This window comes from Vollenhovia emeryi, unplaced genomic scaffold (genome assembly GCF_000949405.1).
Source record: "Vollenhovia emeryi isolate VEMERY1.0 unplaced genomic scaffold, V.emery_V1.0 DF939135.1, whole genome shotgun sequence".
Lineage (NCBI taxonomy): Eukaryota > Metazoa > Arthropoda > Insecta > Hymenoptera > Formicidae > Vollenhovia > Vollenhovia emeryi.
The window spans coordinates 1,662,035-1,682,200 of record NW_011967231.1 but is presented as its reverse complement, the minus strand read 5'-3'; the positions used below and the strand labels follow the sequence as shown (position 1 = coordinate 1,682,200).

At 47.8% G+C, this 20,166-nt stretch overlaps 1 protein-coding gene across 4 annotated transcripts in view; it reads right to left on the bottom strand.

Moving 5' to 3' along the window:
* LOC105567719 (homeobox protein prospero) overlaps positions 1-20,166 on the bottom strand; it is a 37,914-nt gene that overhangs the window by 11,133 nt on the left and 6,615 nt on the right. For 2 of the 4 annotated variants that reach the window (XM_012022802.1, XM_012022804.1), the window contains exon 4: positions 314-473. In XM_012022802.1, the coding sequence (XP_011878192.1) occupies positions 314-473 (160 nt within the window). The remainder of the gene's footprint in view (positions 1-313; positions 474-20,166) is intronic. The other 2 variants (XM_012022803.1, XM_012022805.1) reach the window with 1 other exon arrangement.

The following is a 20,166-nucleotide window of genomic DNA, read 5'->3' as shown; positions in this document are numbered from 1 at the left end:
TAACAATGTCAAGTAGAACTTTCGGTACTCAATCAGGCAATAAATATCTTACGCATATACTTTTTATGATAAAACGTGCAAACACAATTATAGTCACAGTGAACCACAAAGACGCACGTGAAATGTTTCATATAAAATTATAAACGTACGATAGATACTAACACACCGAAAGCTTAATTTCGTAGAACCGATCAACGATCTGGCGTCACTCTATGTGGCGAAGTTATTACATGCTCGTCTTTTCTCGAATCGCGAAACAATATCGGCCGGAAAACAAAAGAAAATGTAGCGTGTGCGTGTTCGTGTTGCGCACCTGGGGACCCCATACCTCAATGTGGTTATTACGGTTGTAGTGAAGGTTGAGAACCCGGTAGATTTCGGAGTCGCCACCGACTCGGAGATCCTCGACGTTCTTCACACCCTCCGAAACTGCTTGTCTCGCGTATTTCTCCATTTGGATGTAGTAGAACTCCCTGGAACGGAATAGAGAAGCGCACGTGGTTAGACAATACGATTCGTCGGTCCGCAAAAGTTGCGATGTATACGTACAATACACATACTAAATACAATTCGAATACTTGTAATAGAATTTAGCGCGGATTAGCTTTAATACAAGTAAACGGGCCCGACGTGCATACGTTGAGGCGCCAATTAATAATAAATCTTTCTACGTCATCGCGGCTGATTCTTGTCTCGCCTGGTTTCTCCGCGACAGACAGTGACAACGCTAATGCGTCATCGATAATTAATTAAAGATCGATGCTAACAGTGGTCTGACGTAAGCGGAAGGAGATGAAAAAAGGAGAAAGGGGACGACGCACATGGAGAGCCCTATGCGAAGCTCTCCTCGACGTTAAGCGGACAGACGCAAAGAGACGATGAAAAACCTATCGCGTCGGCCACACTAAAGACAGCGGTGCTCTCGTAATTCTAGCTAGTGACGTATAATCAACGCGAAATTACGCAATTCCCTGCCGCGGACCGAACGCGGCAGGAAAAATCAGTCGTTCCCGAGTTACCTACGTTCATTAATTAATGCGGAAAAACAAACGTGACTCGTTAATTGATGTAAACTTGATATAGGAACGGCGATCCGAGTTTTCGAGCGAGGAAGCGAACGCGAAGGGTAGCCCCTCCTTGCAAATTACACGCGTAGGAGAAGAAAACTACGAAATATACGAATGCACCGAGGGAAATTATTAATGGCAAGATTTCGCTTTGTTTTTCTTTTCACAGCTATTTGGCGTCTTTATGAATATTCTATTTATAAGCTTCTGAAACGCTTTTGTGAAATTTCGAGTTTGTAATTGCACGACTCTTGTATGTAGTATGTCTTTTAATATACCTTATTCATTATAAATTCGGGTAGAAAAGTGCGCAGCCTAGAAGAAACGACCTGAATGTTTTTCTTTTATACTTTCATCGATTCTCTGCTTCTGGGTAAAACTCATATTTGGATGCGTATTAGCGTCAGTCGAGTATCTTTGTAGAATAAAGTAGCGCAGAGTAGTCGGTCGGATCCCTCGGGGATGCAGGGATAGAACGATTCTACAAGAGAGCGTAATTTGTACAAGTCATCATCGTGGAACATTCGACAACGTAAAGCAACTGCTCGCTCAGCGTCCGTTGAGAGCAATTTTTAAGATTGCTTCCGCCTGGCGAATCGGAATCTCATTTACTAGAGAAAACGGGAAATGGATAATGGGATGTTTAGCGATCTAAGTTAGTAGAACATTTTTTTCAACCATTTCAAGCCGTTCAGATGAATCCCCATAAATTCTCATACTTGCTCGCGACTAGTTTTCATAGTAAGCTAGACATTGTTTTTATCCGTCGTGCTTGAAGATTGGGAAAGGTCAGGGATTTTTCTCTTGTCGAAGAAAACAACGCGTTCTTCCGCAACGTTCACCCTATTGAAAGCTGCTGAAAGAAAGGAACGGCGGTAGACGAGCGCAGACGAGAGGAGGACTCTCTGCGTTCGAACATTCCGAATTGGTTTCACTGCCAATTAAGATAATTTCGCGTGCTCTTATCAGCAGTCAGTCGGAGAAAGTTATGCACGCGAGAAGAATCGGGAAGAGGAGTTCCTCCGCATCATCCCTTCGCCCATATCGTCCCTCTTCATCTCCTCGAACCATCACCGACACCACCCATCGGCGAGCCGCCCCCGACTTCGCCCCATACATGTGTTACCTGCGCCTATAATCCTTACTCAACCACCCATCGACCGCATTCAAGCTCGTCGGATCGCCGAGTATAGGCGGAATGTGGCGGAAGGTAGTGGTAGACTGCGTCGCTTACGTACCTACGTTAACGTCGTATATCCTGGCGTACGCGCGACGCTTATGTACATGCGACACACGTATGCACGTATCTACGAAGTGCCTAATTAAAACAGACACCCGCGGAGACGTAGAGAGAGAGAGAGAGAAAGCAAGAGAGAAAGAGAGAGAGGGACGAGAGGCGAGACTGGCCGCATAATGGGGTGCGCGAGGGCGCGAGGGAGACGACGTTAGTTCCGTAGTCTGTTTGACAAAAAGCCCGAGTGCTAGAATTGCCACTCTTCGACCACCAAGTGCAGAGGATAAGAGCAACGGTGAGCGAGAGAAACCGTAGGCGAGAGGGAAAGATAGGGAGATGGGTGATAGGGGAGGGCGAGCGAGCGAGTGAGAGCGTGTGCTAGAGGGTGAGCTGCGGGATCATTCATTATAGTATTGTATAATTAGGATAATAATAAGCTCTCTTCAGGGTTTCTTTGCGCTCCGCTGCAACGGGACGATTCTCGAGCTCAAAAGAAAGAGAGAAAGAGAGAAGAGACGGCAGGAAAGGAAATATCGATAAGAAGAAAGAGAGAAAGAGAGAGAGAGAGAGAAAGGGAAAAAGGCGTGAACCTCTGAAAGGGGGCTAATTACTAGTATTTAATTACGACGTGCTTCGTCAAACGAAAAACAAATGGAGAACATGTGGAGATCGTGACGGCCAGATTCTTCGAGACAATCATTTCTATTTGATCTCTCTCTCTCTCTCTCTCTTTCTCATTTTCGTTTCATTTCCTCATCTCTTGAGATAATCCAAGGGGAACTGTGTTCACACAGTTGTGACTGCTTTATTGTGTTCGGAAATTTGTCAAGACATTTTATCTGAGATACGATATTTAATTGGATGAATTATGCTCCACCCTTTTAAATGTTTTAATTTTATGTTAAACGCGAGAGAGAAGCAGAAGGAGGCAGACAAAACGAACACGGAGGTGTCGCGTATTGAAACAGTTAATGGTAACGGCGTTTGTCGACGCGATGCCTCCTTCAACCGCGATCTTCATCGTTGTCAGTCGCTTTTTCAAACCGCCGCTTTTATGATGCGTTGCTCGTCGCATGTGCGAAAGCACCAATTAAAAAGGGAACTCTCGACCACTCGGAAGTTTGTTTTTTGCAACCGCGTCATTCCGTAATCATTCGGTCTATTCGCGATAAGCAGAGCGCATGCGGGTTAACGTGCTGATGAGAAAAAAAATTAAATTGGAAACAATCGATAATTCTCAGGATATTTTAGAAAATATCGCGTGATACGCGATACTGTAAATTTCACCTCTCTTCGGGAAGACAAAAAGAACCTATGAATTAAACATACTAGCTTGAGTTGTCATAGCTCGAGCGAGTTTTGCTAGAAATACAACACGCAAATTTCGTTCAGCGCTAAGTCATATTTTATCGCAACGAGAAGGATGGTTGCTTTTTCGAGCGAGAGACTGACACCCAAATGTTACGTTAGACATTTGAAATTAAAACTCTTTAAATCTTTCATCTAAGTGTTAAAAAAACGAGACGGAAATAAAGAGACATATTTTATTTCCGAGCAAGAACAAGATTTGCATGGCGACTTTAAGAAATGGGGCGGGCGAGGACGTGGCGAGAAGTCGCGCGCCTTCTGCCGGTTTGCAATATACATTGCGGCGCGCGTCTTCTCGCCTTACAATCTCCCTCTTTCCGATCTCTATTCAAGGAACGTGCTTCTTAAGCCACCGAACCAGCCAGCCAAGCCCCCTTTAACGGTTATACCAAGTCGGTAGGACGTCCGACAATAGCGAGCCACCGCAGCCCTCGAAGACGCGACTTGACGCTGAACGTTTGAGTCCCTAAGCATCACGGTTTTCTTGGAGAAACTTTCCCACGGCGTTCCCCCTTACAGACGTTAGACGAAACTTACGAATCCAATCGCGCTATTGGCAAAAATCCGCAAAGGAAACGATCCTGAGAGGCCTCTTTTCATACGATTCTCAACGTGACGATCCACAATTTACACCGTAATAATTTATACCGCGTCTGTTGCAAAGTTCGCAGCTGTTACATAAAATATTCTTAATAAGCGCGCCGCTATTCGTCATACGATCATTTTGCGCGTGTAACCGGCGTTGTCAGCTGATAAAGTAATCGTCGGCCGTAACCGCATCGCCTGCGGCTGCGAGTGGCGGAAGAGGCCGTTAAAGAATTCGAGAGGAACTACCGTCGTCTACCGGCGCTCACGCTCTACTTTATCGCCGCGACGCGAGACAGGAGGTCACGAGGCGTGAAAGTGCGTGTAACGAGAGAGCATTAAGCGTCCGCGCGTTAGAATTCTGCGCGCGAGCGCGTCCATGCGCGGGTGGCCGCGCGTGGTAGATGCGTGTCGCGTCTTCTCGCTCGTGCGTCGATGAGCGCGGCGCGGATGGATGAGCGACTACGCGCGTTTGCCCGCTGGGGCGTAAGCGTCCATTCAGAGGGCGCGTTCAAAAAGGTGTCGCGCAGGGTGTCTTGATGTTGCGCCGCGCCGCGCCGCGCCGCGCGCGTGCACCCTTCTTAATTAGTAATTAACACTTTAATGCTGTCTGCACTCAGACCCGGCGCCCGCGCCGGCCTAGACTTTAAAGCCTCCATGGGGGCAGGGGGAGAGGGGGGGGGGGGACACGTCGCGGAAAATTATGCGACTGAAACGCAAGTCGACGAGCGATTGCCGCTTACACGCGCCGTTCCTCGGCGAAACGCGACGCGGAGTCCTGAGGATCGTCAAGTGCATCGATCGCTGCGTCGAAGGGCGCGCGAGGCGTGTTTTTTTTTTCAAATAGCACGCATCGTTTGACGATCGGTAAAATTGCCCCGCGAGGATGAATCATCTCGTCGATCTTGCGATCGCTACTGTGATCTCGCGTCGCCCCGTTTCACGTGTCACATATCGTCCTCGAAAAATCTCTTTGAGCACCTCTGGTTTTAGACGTTCTAACAGTGCGAACCGGTTAACGATTGTTATTTCCATCGGTATACGCGATTTCAATGTTACTCCGCAATCGCGCGCGACAAGAGTGGCGCCACTACTTGGGGAAGATCTCTCGCCCCATCCTCCCCGGCGCGGCGGACACGCGTGTCCACGTCCCCGCACCACGTGCGTCGTCGCCCTGCCGGCTAAGCCGCCTTTTTTTCACGAGCAAGTTTCCTAAGCCCGCGAGACAATCGGCCGGCGATCGCACGGCAGATGTGCCCCTGACAATGAGCTTCTGGGCCCTCGCCCTTCATAAAAGAGGGAACTAGAAGACCGGCGGCACGAGAAGGGGCACTGGAGGGGACAGGCGGGAACGACCCCGAGAACGGGGGTTCCACGATTGCGAGGCGCGACGGTATCGAAGGTTCCGCGTGCCGCACGCGCCGATCTTACAATGCACACTTCTCGTGTGCCCCTTGCTTTTCGACCGCCCGGCCCCTTCTCGCCGTCTCCTCTCCCCTTGCATCTGGCTTGCCTTAGACTCGTTCCCTATTTCATCCCCGGCAACTTCTGTCCCTCTCCTTCCCAGCTGGTCCGCGTTCTTTTCGCTTACCCCCTCAGGAGGGGTGCGGGGAGCGTCGGCAGACAGATAGACGGATAATTTTGTCAGCTACGCGCGCACTTCTGGACGTAAATCCGTCGCATGCACAGGACTAAATTCATTATGCAAAGACCGAAGAATAATAAGAAGGATCGCAATCTGTCCGTAGGGTGCAGCTTCGCGTTTTCGCGCGGATGAAACGATTATATTTCGCGAATAATAGACGATCGAAAATCTGCGAGAGTAAATAAATACGCCATCTTCGATTTTGAAAAAAGAAGTTTCAAATCTAAATTACTGAATCGCAACGCAGGTTGAATTTGTACGAGATGCCGCGCGCAAGTTGTTCTCAACGAAAAGATTCCATACGGCGGAAAAATAAGGGGAACGTAACCACATTTCTTGCACTTATGGCAGCAAGCGAACCCCTTGGCGCGGGGGTTTAGGCCGACCGCCCCCTTCAAAGTGGAAGAGAAACAAAGAAGAAGAGAAAGAGTAGGAGCTATACGGGGTAGAGCTTTGCAGGGGTGTACCGTCCGACCAGGCTGAGGTAGGGATGGTTTTTCAAAGCTACGAGGAGTAAGAGAGAGACGAGCTCCTAGGGTCGGCGCACAGGCCGAAGCGGACGAGGACGAGGGGCGCGGAGGAGAGCGGTAGCTTGGACGAGGGGGCGGGGGCAGCTGCTTTGAGCGGTTTCACTCTTCAATGGTCCCGGACTATCCCTCCTTCTGCTACCGTGCCGTGCACCCCTGTCCCCTTCTTCGCCTCGTCCGTTCATCGCCCGCGATTCGCGTCCTCGTCGCACTTCGGCATCGGCCAAGCATTTTTTTATTCGATCGATTCTCCCTGCCGGCGGCCGTGCCAGCGCTGCACTACCCATTTGCTGCACTATGCATGTGCATCCTCGCGTGCATAAGGTGCGAAGGCTGGACTGAACTGGACTCGGCTGGACTGGACTAGACTATTTGGGTACACGGCAGCCCAAAGAGGCCGAGCTCTAACGTGCCGTGGTCTAACATGTTCCAATGTAATGGGAAGCAACGTTGGACACCTCGTGACCAAGCTCGTGTGTTAAATTTTATCTCGGCTGCTCGCCTGGACGCCCTAGGAGATTCTAGATTCTCGCCAAATCCGATAAATAAAAAATAGCTTCGTGGGCGGACGCTGCAGAGATCGCTTCGTGTGCATTTCGTGCACATTATTTACGATAAAATTTCGTTCACGGGTCCATAATAATCGTTCAAATAAATACAGTGGCTAGACTGGCGCGTGCTGGTTGGGGTCCAAGATCGTGCGTCAACGATGACTTCTCCAGTGTTCTATCCTTAAATTTTGCACATCTGTCCCGAAGCTCCGATTCCTGCTGGGATGACAATGAGGCAGTTAAGTCCTCACCGCATCGGCTGAGTACACACGACACACGAACGGCGAGACGCGAGAAGGGGGACGCGAGGAAGGACCGCGAGAGAAAGCGAAAAAGGGAGGCAAAGTTAGGACGGACCCCTGGGCACATACGCGCGCACACATAGGCCGGGGGTACACCCACGGAACGGAGGCAACACACGGCAGACACATACGGGACGTCGAGCGTAGGAGAAGGGTTGCCTAGGTTAGGGACTCGGAAAACATCCTTTGTCGAATACCCTACCGGGACCGCTCAACCGCCCAGCAACTCGTTCAACCCGCTGAGAAAAAATCAATAATTCTTTGTTGCCAAGTTTATCTCCTGTCATACCATGCTAAACTACATTACGAGTGCAGCGCGTCTCCGGGAAGGGCGCAGGCGAGAAGAGACGAAAGGATTTTTTTTTCGGAGAAGAATCAACCACTGAGGTTAATACGAATTTGATAGTGGTTTTCACCTTGACAAGGCGCAAAAAGTTGAGAAAAGGATACAATTAATTATTACTGCGCTCGTGCATTGGCCGCGCAAAACTTTGCGTGGATTTCCTAACGTATAATCGTTGACGGTAATTAAATGGTGCGGTTGATGACGGTCGCGTCCCGGGCCCGATACTCGTCATCGCAGCGTCGGAAAATCGTTCACCCCCTTTCCAGAAAATCACGAGTCTGGTCGTACTTAAGCGCTATTTATACCTGCATGCGTGGACTTTATAAACTCGGGGAGAACAAAGGGAAAAAAAGAACGTCGGCGGTGCGGTGAACAAATTAGCGTGGCGCTTGCATATGACCTACGGGAAAGGGGAGATCGATACTTCTTATTTGTTGCCGACGCGTTGGAAATGGTTACAGAGAGATCGAAGAGTAGACGAAGGAGCGTTCACGCACGTGAGGTGGGCTCCGATACCTCTGTCCCACCAGCCCGAGAGCCTCGGCAAAGATGGTCGCCCTTCCGCGGTCGCGGTGAGGGGACGAGGCATTCCGCGAGATCGTCGTACGCGATCCGATCTACGGAGGACCGTTACGCGGTAAGACCGGGGGAAGAGGAGAATTAGGTAAGAGGCGGAGGGTAAGAGCTGGAACACGACGAAGGGAGAGAGACGCGACGCTTTTAGGGGTGAGACTCATGGCAGTAGGGCAGTAGGTTAGCTAGGGGCGATAGTCACCCTCCCAGCATCTCTAGTGTGTATAGTACGTTGGGTAACAGTAAATAGGATTTGCTAGACAACTGTCGGCCACCGCGGGGAGAGGACACTGTAAATATTCCGTAGGATTACGTTTATGGCTCTTAAACGATCCCGGTCTGTCAAGTTCAGGTAAATGTAAGCGCAATCTCCCTTCGGACGTGTCACAAAAGGGCGCGCGTGTGCCGGCTACGTGAGAGTACGCGTGAAATCACGTTATCAGAATGTCGTGTGCTCGAGTTATCGGCATTACTGTGAAAAAACAAACAAAAAACAAAGTATTGTTATAAATTGCCGTCGCGCTCGAATTATCTCGTGCGCGCAGATGTATACGTCGTACGTGAAGTTTCGCGCGTACCTTCACCCGCCGGTTGCTTCCCCGCAGAAAGATACCGATAAGCCGTACATACACGCGCGCGCACACACACGCATCGATAATCGAAAGTGGCCTGCGTTTTTCCTCGTACCAATCGGGGTCGCTTCTCCTTTAGCGACGTTGTGTTTCGACGGCCTATTTGCCACCCGTATGTGTCGCGCCACTAAGATAGTCCGGTGCTTGCTTACGTCGCGCGCCCGCATGCTTCCAGTGCACTCAGAAGGTGACTTGGTATATGGGCGATTTGCATACGATGCCAACAAGAGTACCGTTCGTTTGCGACGCATTGTTCGATACGGCCGCACGAATTCCTCGAAAAAACGCGTGTGTCCGGCCCGTATCGATCTCTCGCCGTCACCGGCGAATTCACGAATTCATTTCGGATTCAAGACGCGTCACACCGACATTACGTTCAATTTTCTATCCGTAAGAGGCTGGGGGCTTTCAGCGACGATAAATGAATGATCGCGACGTGAATAAATCGGATAAATAAATGACGATTGTAGATAGCTCCGCCAAAGACTGATCTTTTTTTTTTATTATTTTTTGTCCGCGCGCGCGCGCGCGCGCGCGTCCGATGTTATCGTGTTCTCTCGTGCGTACCCTCTCTCGATTTAGAAAGTACTCGATCGTCGCCGACTGCTAGATAGAAACGAGAGAGTGGTGCCGGGAACCGACAATATCAAGGGAAGAGTAATATCCAGGGCCGAATACTGTTTGATCTGGCTCGGCGCCACGGTGTAAAGGACAGATGCAATTTGCCTGATATCGTTTTACTGACAAAAATATCGAATGACGTGGCGCCGGGAACCGTGACACCGACCCTTTCTCCCGTCTTCGAGATCGCGACGGATATTATCGGTCGATCCAACGAAATTTTTTGAATCTCCTCTTTTTGCGCAAGACTTTTCCATTAATTCCGCGAATCCTTTTTTTTTACGAATCGACCATAAACGCACGTTCAACGATGTTTTTGCGTCCTCCATGGTTGCCCCCTCCCTCCCCCCCCCCCGTCAATTCACTTCCCCCGCTCTCCTTGACGTATTTTCGAATGTAAGTATATTATTTCACTATATATCTCGTCCATTCTTTATTCGGAATTTGAATAATTCGCCAATGTGGTAAATAATTTATAATGCGATAAAATACTTAAAAACTCGAGCTTATTTTTTTTTATATATCTGTATTTTCGTGACCCAAACAAAGATCGCGCCGAAAACAAAAGCGAGAAACACACAAATACCAATTTTTACAGCGTAATCGTTTTATAGAATTATCGTCAGCATATCGCTCAACACGTAAATCGCTTTTTACATAAAATCGACACCCTCCGAGCTTTCGTTTCATTCGTCCGCCCACATGACGCGCTCTCCTTTCGCGCATTTCCGATCGAACCGGCCGGCAATTAATTTTTCGAACGTTCGCAAGCGGACGATAAAAAAAAATGGCGAAGGGGGAAATACATTTGGCGCAGTCTGCAGCGAGGCGCCGTGGTCCCGGATGAGATTCAAAAAGAGACGGAGACGGTGAACCATGGCGGGGAACAGGAGAGGAGTACGGAGAAGGAGCGTGGATGAGGTTGAAGGACGAAGCGTCGGAGGCAGAGGAAGGACGAAAGCGCGTGAAAGAGGAGAAAGCCGGGGGGGGGGAGGGGGTGGCGAACGGCGCATCGATGGAAGGGAACGGGCCGTAGACGCGGAGGAGGCGAGCGGGGCACGGCGAGGGGTAGGGATTTCAAACGAAATCAATTCGGAGTCGCTGTCCAGTCGAACGTTACCCTCGCGGCTGCCGGGGTAAATGTTGGCCGAAACAGTAATTTTACGCCCGGTCCCCGGTGATCGCGAACCCGCCGCTGCGCTGCGAAACGTCACGGCCGATATCGGGCCACCATCCGGCGAAATTCATGCGTATTTCATAACCACCGTGTACGATTGCGGAGCCCGCATCTCGATCAGTTGGATATTTTATGAAGTCGTCTTCCCATCAGCCGACGATAAAATCTCGGCGGGAGTAGTTGTTTACGCTTCCACCCCCGCGGACGCGCGTTCACATCCCGAAATTAGACTATGTCGGGCGATTAAGCGCTCAGCTAATTGCGTGCATCGCCGTGTTTCGCGATCTAAACGATATTAGCATTATTATCCGTAGCCGTTCCCATTCGCGGAAGCGGCATAATTGAAAGAAGCTTGCGTAACGAGCAGCCGCGATTAATTTCATCTTTATATTCGCTCGAGTTGTAATAGAAGCGCGTGTTTCTCAACGTTGCTTGAATGTAATTAGCGGACGCGGGTCTGCTGGCAAAGACACGATCTAAGAATTTCCCTTCGCAACCGGCTACATTTTAAGTATCGCTCTAGAGATATATCGAATATGCGCTGCATATCCGGGCTTCGAATATAGAAGAATGGATACATAGGCGAAGCGGGGTGAGGGAGCGAGAAAGGAAAAGAGGTTTGGTAGGGGAAGAGCACTAATGCGAGGGCATAACGAAGTCGGCGGTAATCCATGCACGGACAATTTCATTTCTGCCGTCGTGTAACCCTCTTTCTTCCGTTCCCTCGCGTCCTGCGTTTCTCTCTCCCTCTCTCTCTCTCTCTCCTTCTCTCGCCCATTCTCTCGTCTCCTCTCTCGCTCGTTCACTCTGCAGCTCGAGTCTGCGCGGTAACTTTTTTGATAAACTGTTTTCCGCGTTTTTCGCCGGTGGATGTAAATTAAATCCTTCATGGAGGCTGGCACAGGCTCGCCTCTCTTGACTGCCCCTAGGATCCCGACCGTACATCCCCGCGCTCTCTTCGTCTCGCCGCGCCAGCCGTCCGTTTAGTACTTCCGATATCCCCCGCAACCCCTTCGTCCACAAGAGCCGTCACAGGCGGATACAAAGCCGATTAGAGCGAAACGCTGGGAACATTATCATATCGCATTTTTCGCGGAGATCGTGCGGCGCGCGCGCGCGCGCGCGTGCTGTCGCGCGTGTCTAGGATCTCACGCGCAGACGTATGCGTGCTGCGTGCACACGCGATTTGCACACACACACGCGCGCGTGCGTGCGTGCGTGCGCGCGTTCACGCGGAGAGATCTTCCGAATCGCGGGGATGAAAAACGGTGGCGGCCGTCTAGATGACTGGCGTGGGGTCGTCGCTGACTGCGAGGGGTAGGCGGGAGAGACAGGGTGCAGCAAATGGGTGGCATTGGCGATGGACGTGACGTAATGGATTACCGGTTGCAGTTTCCCGGGTAACTCATTTTTTAATCTTCACCCACGATGATTTTTTTCGGCTGGTCATCGCGACTGCTAAAAATTGCCGGAGTGACGAAATTCGGGCCCCGATGGGATTAATTTCGCGTTACGCGCAATTGGCATTGGCATCGTATAGCGCACATTTATTATTAAGATTCCTCATTAGGCTAGAAATATGACGAGAAGAGTGTCGATCGATTTATTCGCCTAAACGTTTTTGTATTTCTGTATTTGAGTCCTCCGTCTAACTGTAAGTAATGTATCCCAAGTAGCGCGCTCAAATCAGACTGTCGAAAGGAAGGCAGGCATCGTGCCAAGTAGTTCCTTGTGCTATTACCGAACTACAGTTCCGATATTTCTTAGAGACGCTGAAATCATATACCATCCGAGGGATATTTCGATCTAACTTAAGCACGAGGGATTCCATTCTGCGAATAGCACGGAATAGAAATCTGCGATATCTATTGTGAAAGTGTGTACTGTGTCAATATTGGATGTGTGAAATAATTAGCATTCCGTATCAATGATTAATGTGTGGCGTTGAACGCTAAGTTCTTAAATATTGGACTGAAACGCAAGAGGCATTTCGGATCTTAATATAAAGCTTTCTTAATATAAAACTGCAAGCGTAATAATAATATTCAATACAACAATATTTAATAAATTATATAATAATGATAATAGTTTTTAAAAATACGCTTCTATTTCTTCCCGCCGTTCTTTACAATTTCAGTAAGACTACAGTTTGCATCCGGTCGAAAACATGAAAATGGATACTCAAGACATTTTAATTCGCGATTTTGAGAAGACATTTATACTCGCGCGTGGTTCAACGAACTCTTTTAATTGTCCGGTAGCAACCGGAAAAGAGATTCGCTTTGGAGAAACCTTTGGCAGAGAGTGTACCGTACTCATGCTGCAAGTAGCAGCTCATAGCGGCGGATTAGCCTTGCAGTAGCGATGCTTACATCCCCTATAAAGCCTCCGTTGCCATCTCCCTCCCCCCTCCCCCGCTCTCTCAGCTCCTGCTCCTTTTTCCCTCCCCGCATGTCACCTCAATCTCCCTGCCGCCCCCCGCGAAACCTCCGCGCAGCCTACCCCCGCCTACATCGTTGTTCCTCCCGCGATAGCCCCGCGGCCACAGTATTGTCTGCCGCTCAGCCAATACTGGTCGTGTTTTCTCGTACTTGCGTTCATTATCAAAAAATTCGAGAAGAACCGACACCACGCCACCGGTGCTGCCTGCTGCAACGCCACCGGGAATCCCTTATGTTACGATACATGACGTTTTACGAGGGTGGGCCTCGTAAGCCCGTACCTACGCGTTCATCCGTGCTGATCAGAACTTTTATTCTTCCTGATCGTTCATGTGTTAAATCATATGTTTGATACGTAAAATTTTAGTCGGCTACCGTCCTGCGTTTGTCAGGAGGGATAATTGTAACTCGTTACGATTTAGCAATTTGCAGATATTACTACTGACGTAATTAGTTGCTACGTTCCAGTCGAATATTCGAAGACGTTAACAATACGTTCGCGAATAAGCGCGAGTATCCGCAAGGTTGAATCGACGATGGAGGTTTGTTCGGTTGGCGACGCTTGGCGACGTTTGAAAAGTCGTTGATGAATCTACCGGTGGTTCAAGAAGCGGTCCAATGTTACTCGGGATTTTACGGTATGCACGCGCCGCCGGGAAGTTAGCTCGTCGCTGATTCGATATTCGTCTAAAAGAGAGAGGAGGCTGGAGAGAGAGCGAGAGAGAGAGAGAGGCTGCTCCGAGAAAGGAGCGACGGAAAAAAAAGAGACTGAAAACTGCAACCAAGACAGAGACCTCGTTGACGAGTAGATGTGAACGGAGCGTGGAGACGAAAGAGGGTGTTAAGAGATGGTGGAGGAGGCAGCTAAAGGGTGATGGAGATGGAGGGGTACAAGCGAGATGGGTAGAGAGCGGGAGAGAAAGAAGTAGCTGCGAGGTAGTCGTGGTGCACGGCTAAGAGAGAACCGAGCGTACCTAATTAGTGCCAAGATCGTAATTAAGTAATTTTTAATTAAGTGACTACCGTTTACACGCACAACCACCACGTATGGGATAGCTTTGCTCGATGCAAGGTGCTTTATCTATTTCCACGGTAATAAACCGCGTTACAATTCTTCGGAAAATCGGCTCTCTCATAGTTTCTCAAAATCGCGATTTTCCCACGTCAATCAACAATTATTGTAACAATTTAATAATAATCAAGTATAGAGCGCAGCAATTTAAGAAAAAATTTCGATAAATTTTATTTTTTAATATCGTAATACTATAAATTATGACGGTAATTATTGAATGACAGTTATTAAATAATGACGATACAGAGCTTAAATTCTCTTTTCTCTTTTTCCATCTTTTTTGTATGTATTATTTTATTTTATATGCGAGAATTATGAATACCTATAAAATTAATATAATCAAAATAAAACATTTAAATAATTTCTTTTACACCATTAATGTGTTGTTCACGATTTAACAATGTATAATTTTCCGAAATATACTTGTCAGCGTGCAAGATACGCATTGATACGCTGATAAAGGCTTATCTTTCAAATATGACATAATATAGTGCTGTCAATCATGCTCCGCAGGAATGTCAAAAAAAAAATAGAAATGATAAGAGTTCACTAAGGTATTTTGAAACATTTGATAAAATGGTTATGATTTAAAAACGCTTCTCTACGTGATTTCAATACAATTTTTGCAAAGACAAGATTGCGATAAGAAATCATTATTTAATTGATTAAGTTAATTTAATTGAGAATAAGGTTGCCTGCTCTAGTAACAAAAAAAATACGAATCTTTCACTAATTGTACGCAATGCGGTATATGTGAATAACTACGCGGAAAGAATTAAAGACGTACAAAGAGCCGAGCAAGGACCTATAATATTATTCGATGTAACGTGAACGGTGAAACCTTAATTAAGAAACTACTATGAATGTTCAGTAATTTCCAGACGTACATTTTCTTAATGTACTCCGCGTACCTTATATACGAGATTTATATACTTGAATTTATTCATACAGACAATCTAGTTGCAGATAAAGAAGCGTACACATATTCTTTGTACGTTCCCTCGCGGTTATTCCTTTGTAAGTACCGAGATGCAGCATTTATTGTTAGTCTTCTTCCTCGGCACTTCTTTTCCTTCGACGGTCTGGCTGCAGTGCTCTCGACAAGGCTGCTGCCCGAAAGTCAAAGACCAAAGTTACTTTCTGTTCATTAACGGGGTAGAAACGGCCAAGATACAACCCGCTGTCTATCCCCTTTCTCTAAATCACCCTCCTCGACCGTCTTCATTTCGATGCGTTCCTTCTGATCCTACCACCTCGCGGCAACTTTGGTCTCAAAGGATTTTTACTTGCTCATTTTTCTCAGAATCTCTTGTTCTCTGCTTCGCTCTCGCTCGATTAGCTCTTTCCTTTCCTTCACGAGCGATTGTGAGAGGCGCGTACTACTAGAGATTATTTAGTTGCTGTACAGCCGCCGTCGAAAATCGAGAACTCGCGCATGCATCATTCTGCTGTAAAAGTATCAATGATACGTGGTGCGATATCTCGAATGGAGCGGATGTAACTGCCGCAGCAAAATCCCGGACGTTAATCTTCTATGTCGAGAGATTCCGTTTCTTCGATTGACCGTAAAAAGATGACGATAATCGCGTGTATAGTAAAATATAGTATTTCTTCGTTACTATACATACTATATATGTTAAGCTGGAGCAAATGGCTCGCGAGAGAATGCCGAGAACCGCTCTTGCCTCCACGTGGATAGGTAAAGTACGTTGTACTCCCGCCTACCTCAAGGCACGGATTTTCCGCACTCGTTCCCGTTCTCTTTCCCTTAACTCGTAATCGCGGTTGGCTTATTGCTTACAAGTAAGAGAAAATCTGTGTGCTCGTGAACGTCGTCGTCGTCGACATCGGGCGCACGTACGCGTGGTTACGCGTGTACGATCCCGAGTTTTTCTTGCTAAATAGCACGTGCCAATTCTCCGGCAAGCAACTGTTTGTGTGGGGTTGCGTCCTTGAATACGTCACCCATGGTACCGCTCTTTCATTTGCGCACGACCTCGTGGGGCTAAATCGCAGGCCGCCGTTGAGAAGCGGAGAACGTTGTTCTCTTATTCGCAGACTGCCGACTGGCTTCCCGTTTGTAGCGAAGTTTCGGTAAACCGTCAGTCCTTTCATTTTTTTTTCCAAACAAGATATGTTTTCCACGACTTGATATACTTGTTTAAACGTACAAGATGGCGAAATCAAATATTTAGAGCGATTAAAGCCGTTTTTGTGTATTAAAATCCATGTATTAAAAAAAATAGAACTTGATAGACGCGAGTATGATTTCAACTAGTACGTTTTACCATCGACCTGAAATTTAATATCGTATCCTCACGCTGTCATTTATAATTATTGTAATTGTTAGCCGTGCCGCGTATAAGTAGGCACCAGAAATTGTCATTGCGGCGGCCTCTCGGATAATAACACGTTACTAGGTGAGAAGATCACGCTCGATATAAGCAAGGTGCGTTTTACTTGGAAGCGTGGAAGAGGTGCGTGTCGAGGTAGTTACTAAGAACGCGCGGACAGACCGCACGAAGGAGGAAAGCGAACGCTAACGACTGGTCACGTGTGCGACGGGCGAGATAAGGGTTGAAAAAGGAAATTTGTGTTTAGAAAATTACCGCGTCATTACCCCGACCACGGCCGCGGCGGCGTACGCTCCGCGGACGAGCAGCGACACGGTAATGTCCGCCCACGAAACGATTGTCGGCTGATAAGAATGAGTCGAAGAAGAAATTAGAAAGAGAACGCGCGGTGCCGGCCGTGTGCCCTCCCTTCTGGGAGAATTATCGAGTATTTCGCGGCGATAAGCAACCCCTCGAAAGCGTGACTGGGTAAATTCATCGTGGACTTCATTATTCGACAACTCAAGAGCTTTCGATTCCTCATTTATATCGTATACTCTTGTCCCTCTGTTGCGCCGTCCTCTTCGCTCTTCCCGCAACATTATGTTGTTCTGCCCGTGGCCGAGCCATTAGCTCGCGTTTTCTCGTCAACCGCCACTTCGAGGCCTCTTTATCGAGGATATTGCTGCACTCCGCTTAGCCCGAAGATGTTATTTACACAGATAACCAGATTAAAGTCCGTTTATAAATTTCTTCTCAATCTATAAACTCCAGTGCGAAAATAATATTTTAATGCTTAATTGAACGAACTCGCTGGGAAATGCTCGGCGAGCGAGTGAGATTCACTTATCAGATCTTCTTCTTCGTTTCTGTGGCAATTATTTACAGAAAGATAAATTTTATATCAACGAAGAATCCCCAATTAAGTGTCGCGCGTGAAACTTGCAACGGCGAATGGTGTGTGTAAAAAAGGAACGGCGCGCTATCTAAAAGTGGTAAATCGTTGCCCGATTCTCGCGCTCGTTCCGAGGCGATCCGGGTTTTTCGTGCGACGTGGATTCACCGTCCGGTTAGGGCCCGTGTCGTGTGCGCGTCCGTTGTCCATTATACGACATAAAATTTCTTCCGTCCCGCAGATAGGATCTGCGACCTCAGTCGCGTGTCCTACCGTGGGATCTGATAACGAACGAACCCGAGTCCGCACATCTCTCTTTCTCATTCTCTCTCTCTCTCTCTCTCTCTTTTTCGCGCTCGCGGGGGTGGAGACAGGGGGTGAACCGACCGATCGGTCGACCGACAGACAGACGGACGGATGGACGGACGGGGAGAGATGCGAGGTGATAGAGACGGGTACGCGCGCGCGCACACACCCCCCACACATACATACACGCACGCGCACACACACATCACACACCCCGTAGACGTGAACACGCGCACACATTGTACCCTGGATCGTAGACGACCCCAATCATCCCCCACGGCGTGCTTCATCGAACGAAGGCTGTCAATATCGTTGGTATAAGCAGGTCCGATGATGTACGCGCGACGTCAACGAGTCTCCGTAAGATATCGGACGTGCTTTCGATTCGACGCGAGCGTGAGCGTGAGAAAATAGGGTGCGAACGATCGCTTTGTGCACGGCCGCCGTCTCTCGTTGCCGCTCTTTTTCTATCACTCTGCCTCTCACTCTATTCTTCTTTGTCTCTCTCTCTCTCTCTCGCTCTCTTTCTTTTTATCCGTCTCTTCTCCGATTTTCTCCGGCATCTGCTGCGCCGGGGGATGTACGACGATAAATGACGTCATCGAGGAAAATATTACGATTACGGGACTTGTAGTTACACGCGTTGTCATTAATATATAATCCTCTTTATAAAAATTAATATTTACTATATTATGTCAGGTATCCTCAGCATTTTCTGATGAGTATGCCTCTTGTATTTTTAGTTAAATACCAGGACGGCGATAATAACTAATTTCGTTGGCATCCTTTTATAATAACTTTGCTAACAGCCGTACGTGAGGAATATCCATAAATATTGTAACTAGGGGAAAAGTACACTTTCGTGTTACATTATCGTCGCGCGGGGAAAAAAAATAGAATTTTCGCGCTCTTTTTTCCTTTGTCGCGGTGTATGCATCAGCCCCTTGATATCAATGAATCGATAGTTGGAGATTGATCAATCACTAAGAACGCGCTTAAGCTTCTGATCGACGGTATGTATATTTTATGCGGGGAACGAGACGACGATATAATAATCGACATAGCAGGTGGCAGCGGCGACGGTCTCGGCCCATTCTCGTGACAAAAGTACAACGATGATCTAGGGTGGGAAAAGGGGTGGAGGGCCGGCCGCGCACGTAGGAGCGTAGAATAATGTAGCGAGGCATTTCCGCATAGGAAGCCGTGCATTAGGCTATCAGATCGAGCACGCGCGACAACGGCTGGTGGAGAAAAGGGAAGAAAAAGTTGCGGGGGCAAACCTTTACGTGATTAGCTGCGAAAAGAAAGAATTCCAATGCAGAGACTGGCAAAATGGAAGACATCTCTAACGTTTCTCTTCGCTAACTTTTCTCAAGAAAATTTTTAGACACGCAAAGTTCATGCCGTTTCGATCACGAGCGAATAATAGAAAGCTATAAATAGCTCTCTTGAATTCTTTTAAAATTTTTATTAGAAATATAATAAATTAAAATGAGAATCCTGTTTTACATGTTCGGGAAAAAAAGAGAGAAAGAGAATATCGCTATAAAGTATTATTTATACATTTTCATAAATTAATATATAGTGACAGATCTATCACGTGTAAGAAAAATAAACGGAAACTTTTGATTATATGATATGGTATGCCGTGACTAACATGTTCTACATTTAGAAAGCACGTTCACGGTTATATCGATGCAAGCGAGTCGCATAGCGCATACGGCGTACCATGCGAAACGTTTGATTCTTCGGATTTTAGATTTGATTCTCGTATTAACGGGGCCCGCGACCGTTCGGTTTACTCGCGAAAATTTTAGCTCGCATAGTTCGGAAACGCAAGAAACAATTCACGGTAAATCTCATTAAGGAAGACTTCGGAGAGGGTAGGTGGCCGGAGTGGCGAGGAGGCGAAAAAACCCTCGGGCCAAATGTGTCGAAATATGTTGAAGCGGTAATTAGCTTTGTGCGTACCGTGAAATACGAGCGTGCAATTTCGCCGGACGTTTGGAAGTTTCGCAAACAGACCACGTGCTTGCTCTTTTATCTGCGATTCCACTCTTTTGGACAGGCCCGATGAATAAAGTTACACAGAACAATAGATTGATAATTAACAGTGATGTTCGCGTCGCTGCCAAAATGGACGGGATCTTTTTTTTTTATTTTTTGTTTTCGCAATTTCGCGTGCACGACATCCCGTTCCGCTCGATTATCTTGGCGCAACCGTACGACTCGTGGCTGCGCGTTAACTTGGAAACCAAACGACGAGTCGGCTAGGAATATGCAATATAAGATATTGTAATTAACCCGACCACTCGGAAACAACTAAGCGCCTGCTCGTTAACGTTTTATTTATCGTCGCGTGTGCATTTTTTATTTAGAGTATATCCGAAGCACGTGGTCCCCGCGCGCCGTAATTGCGAGAGCGACATGTCGGCGCACGACGCCACCGTGCGAAGGACTTGCGATTTTCACGAGAGTGGACATCTCGCGA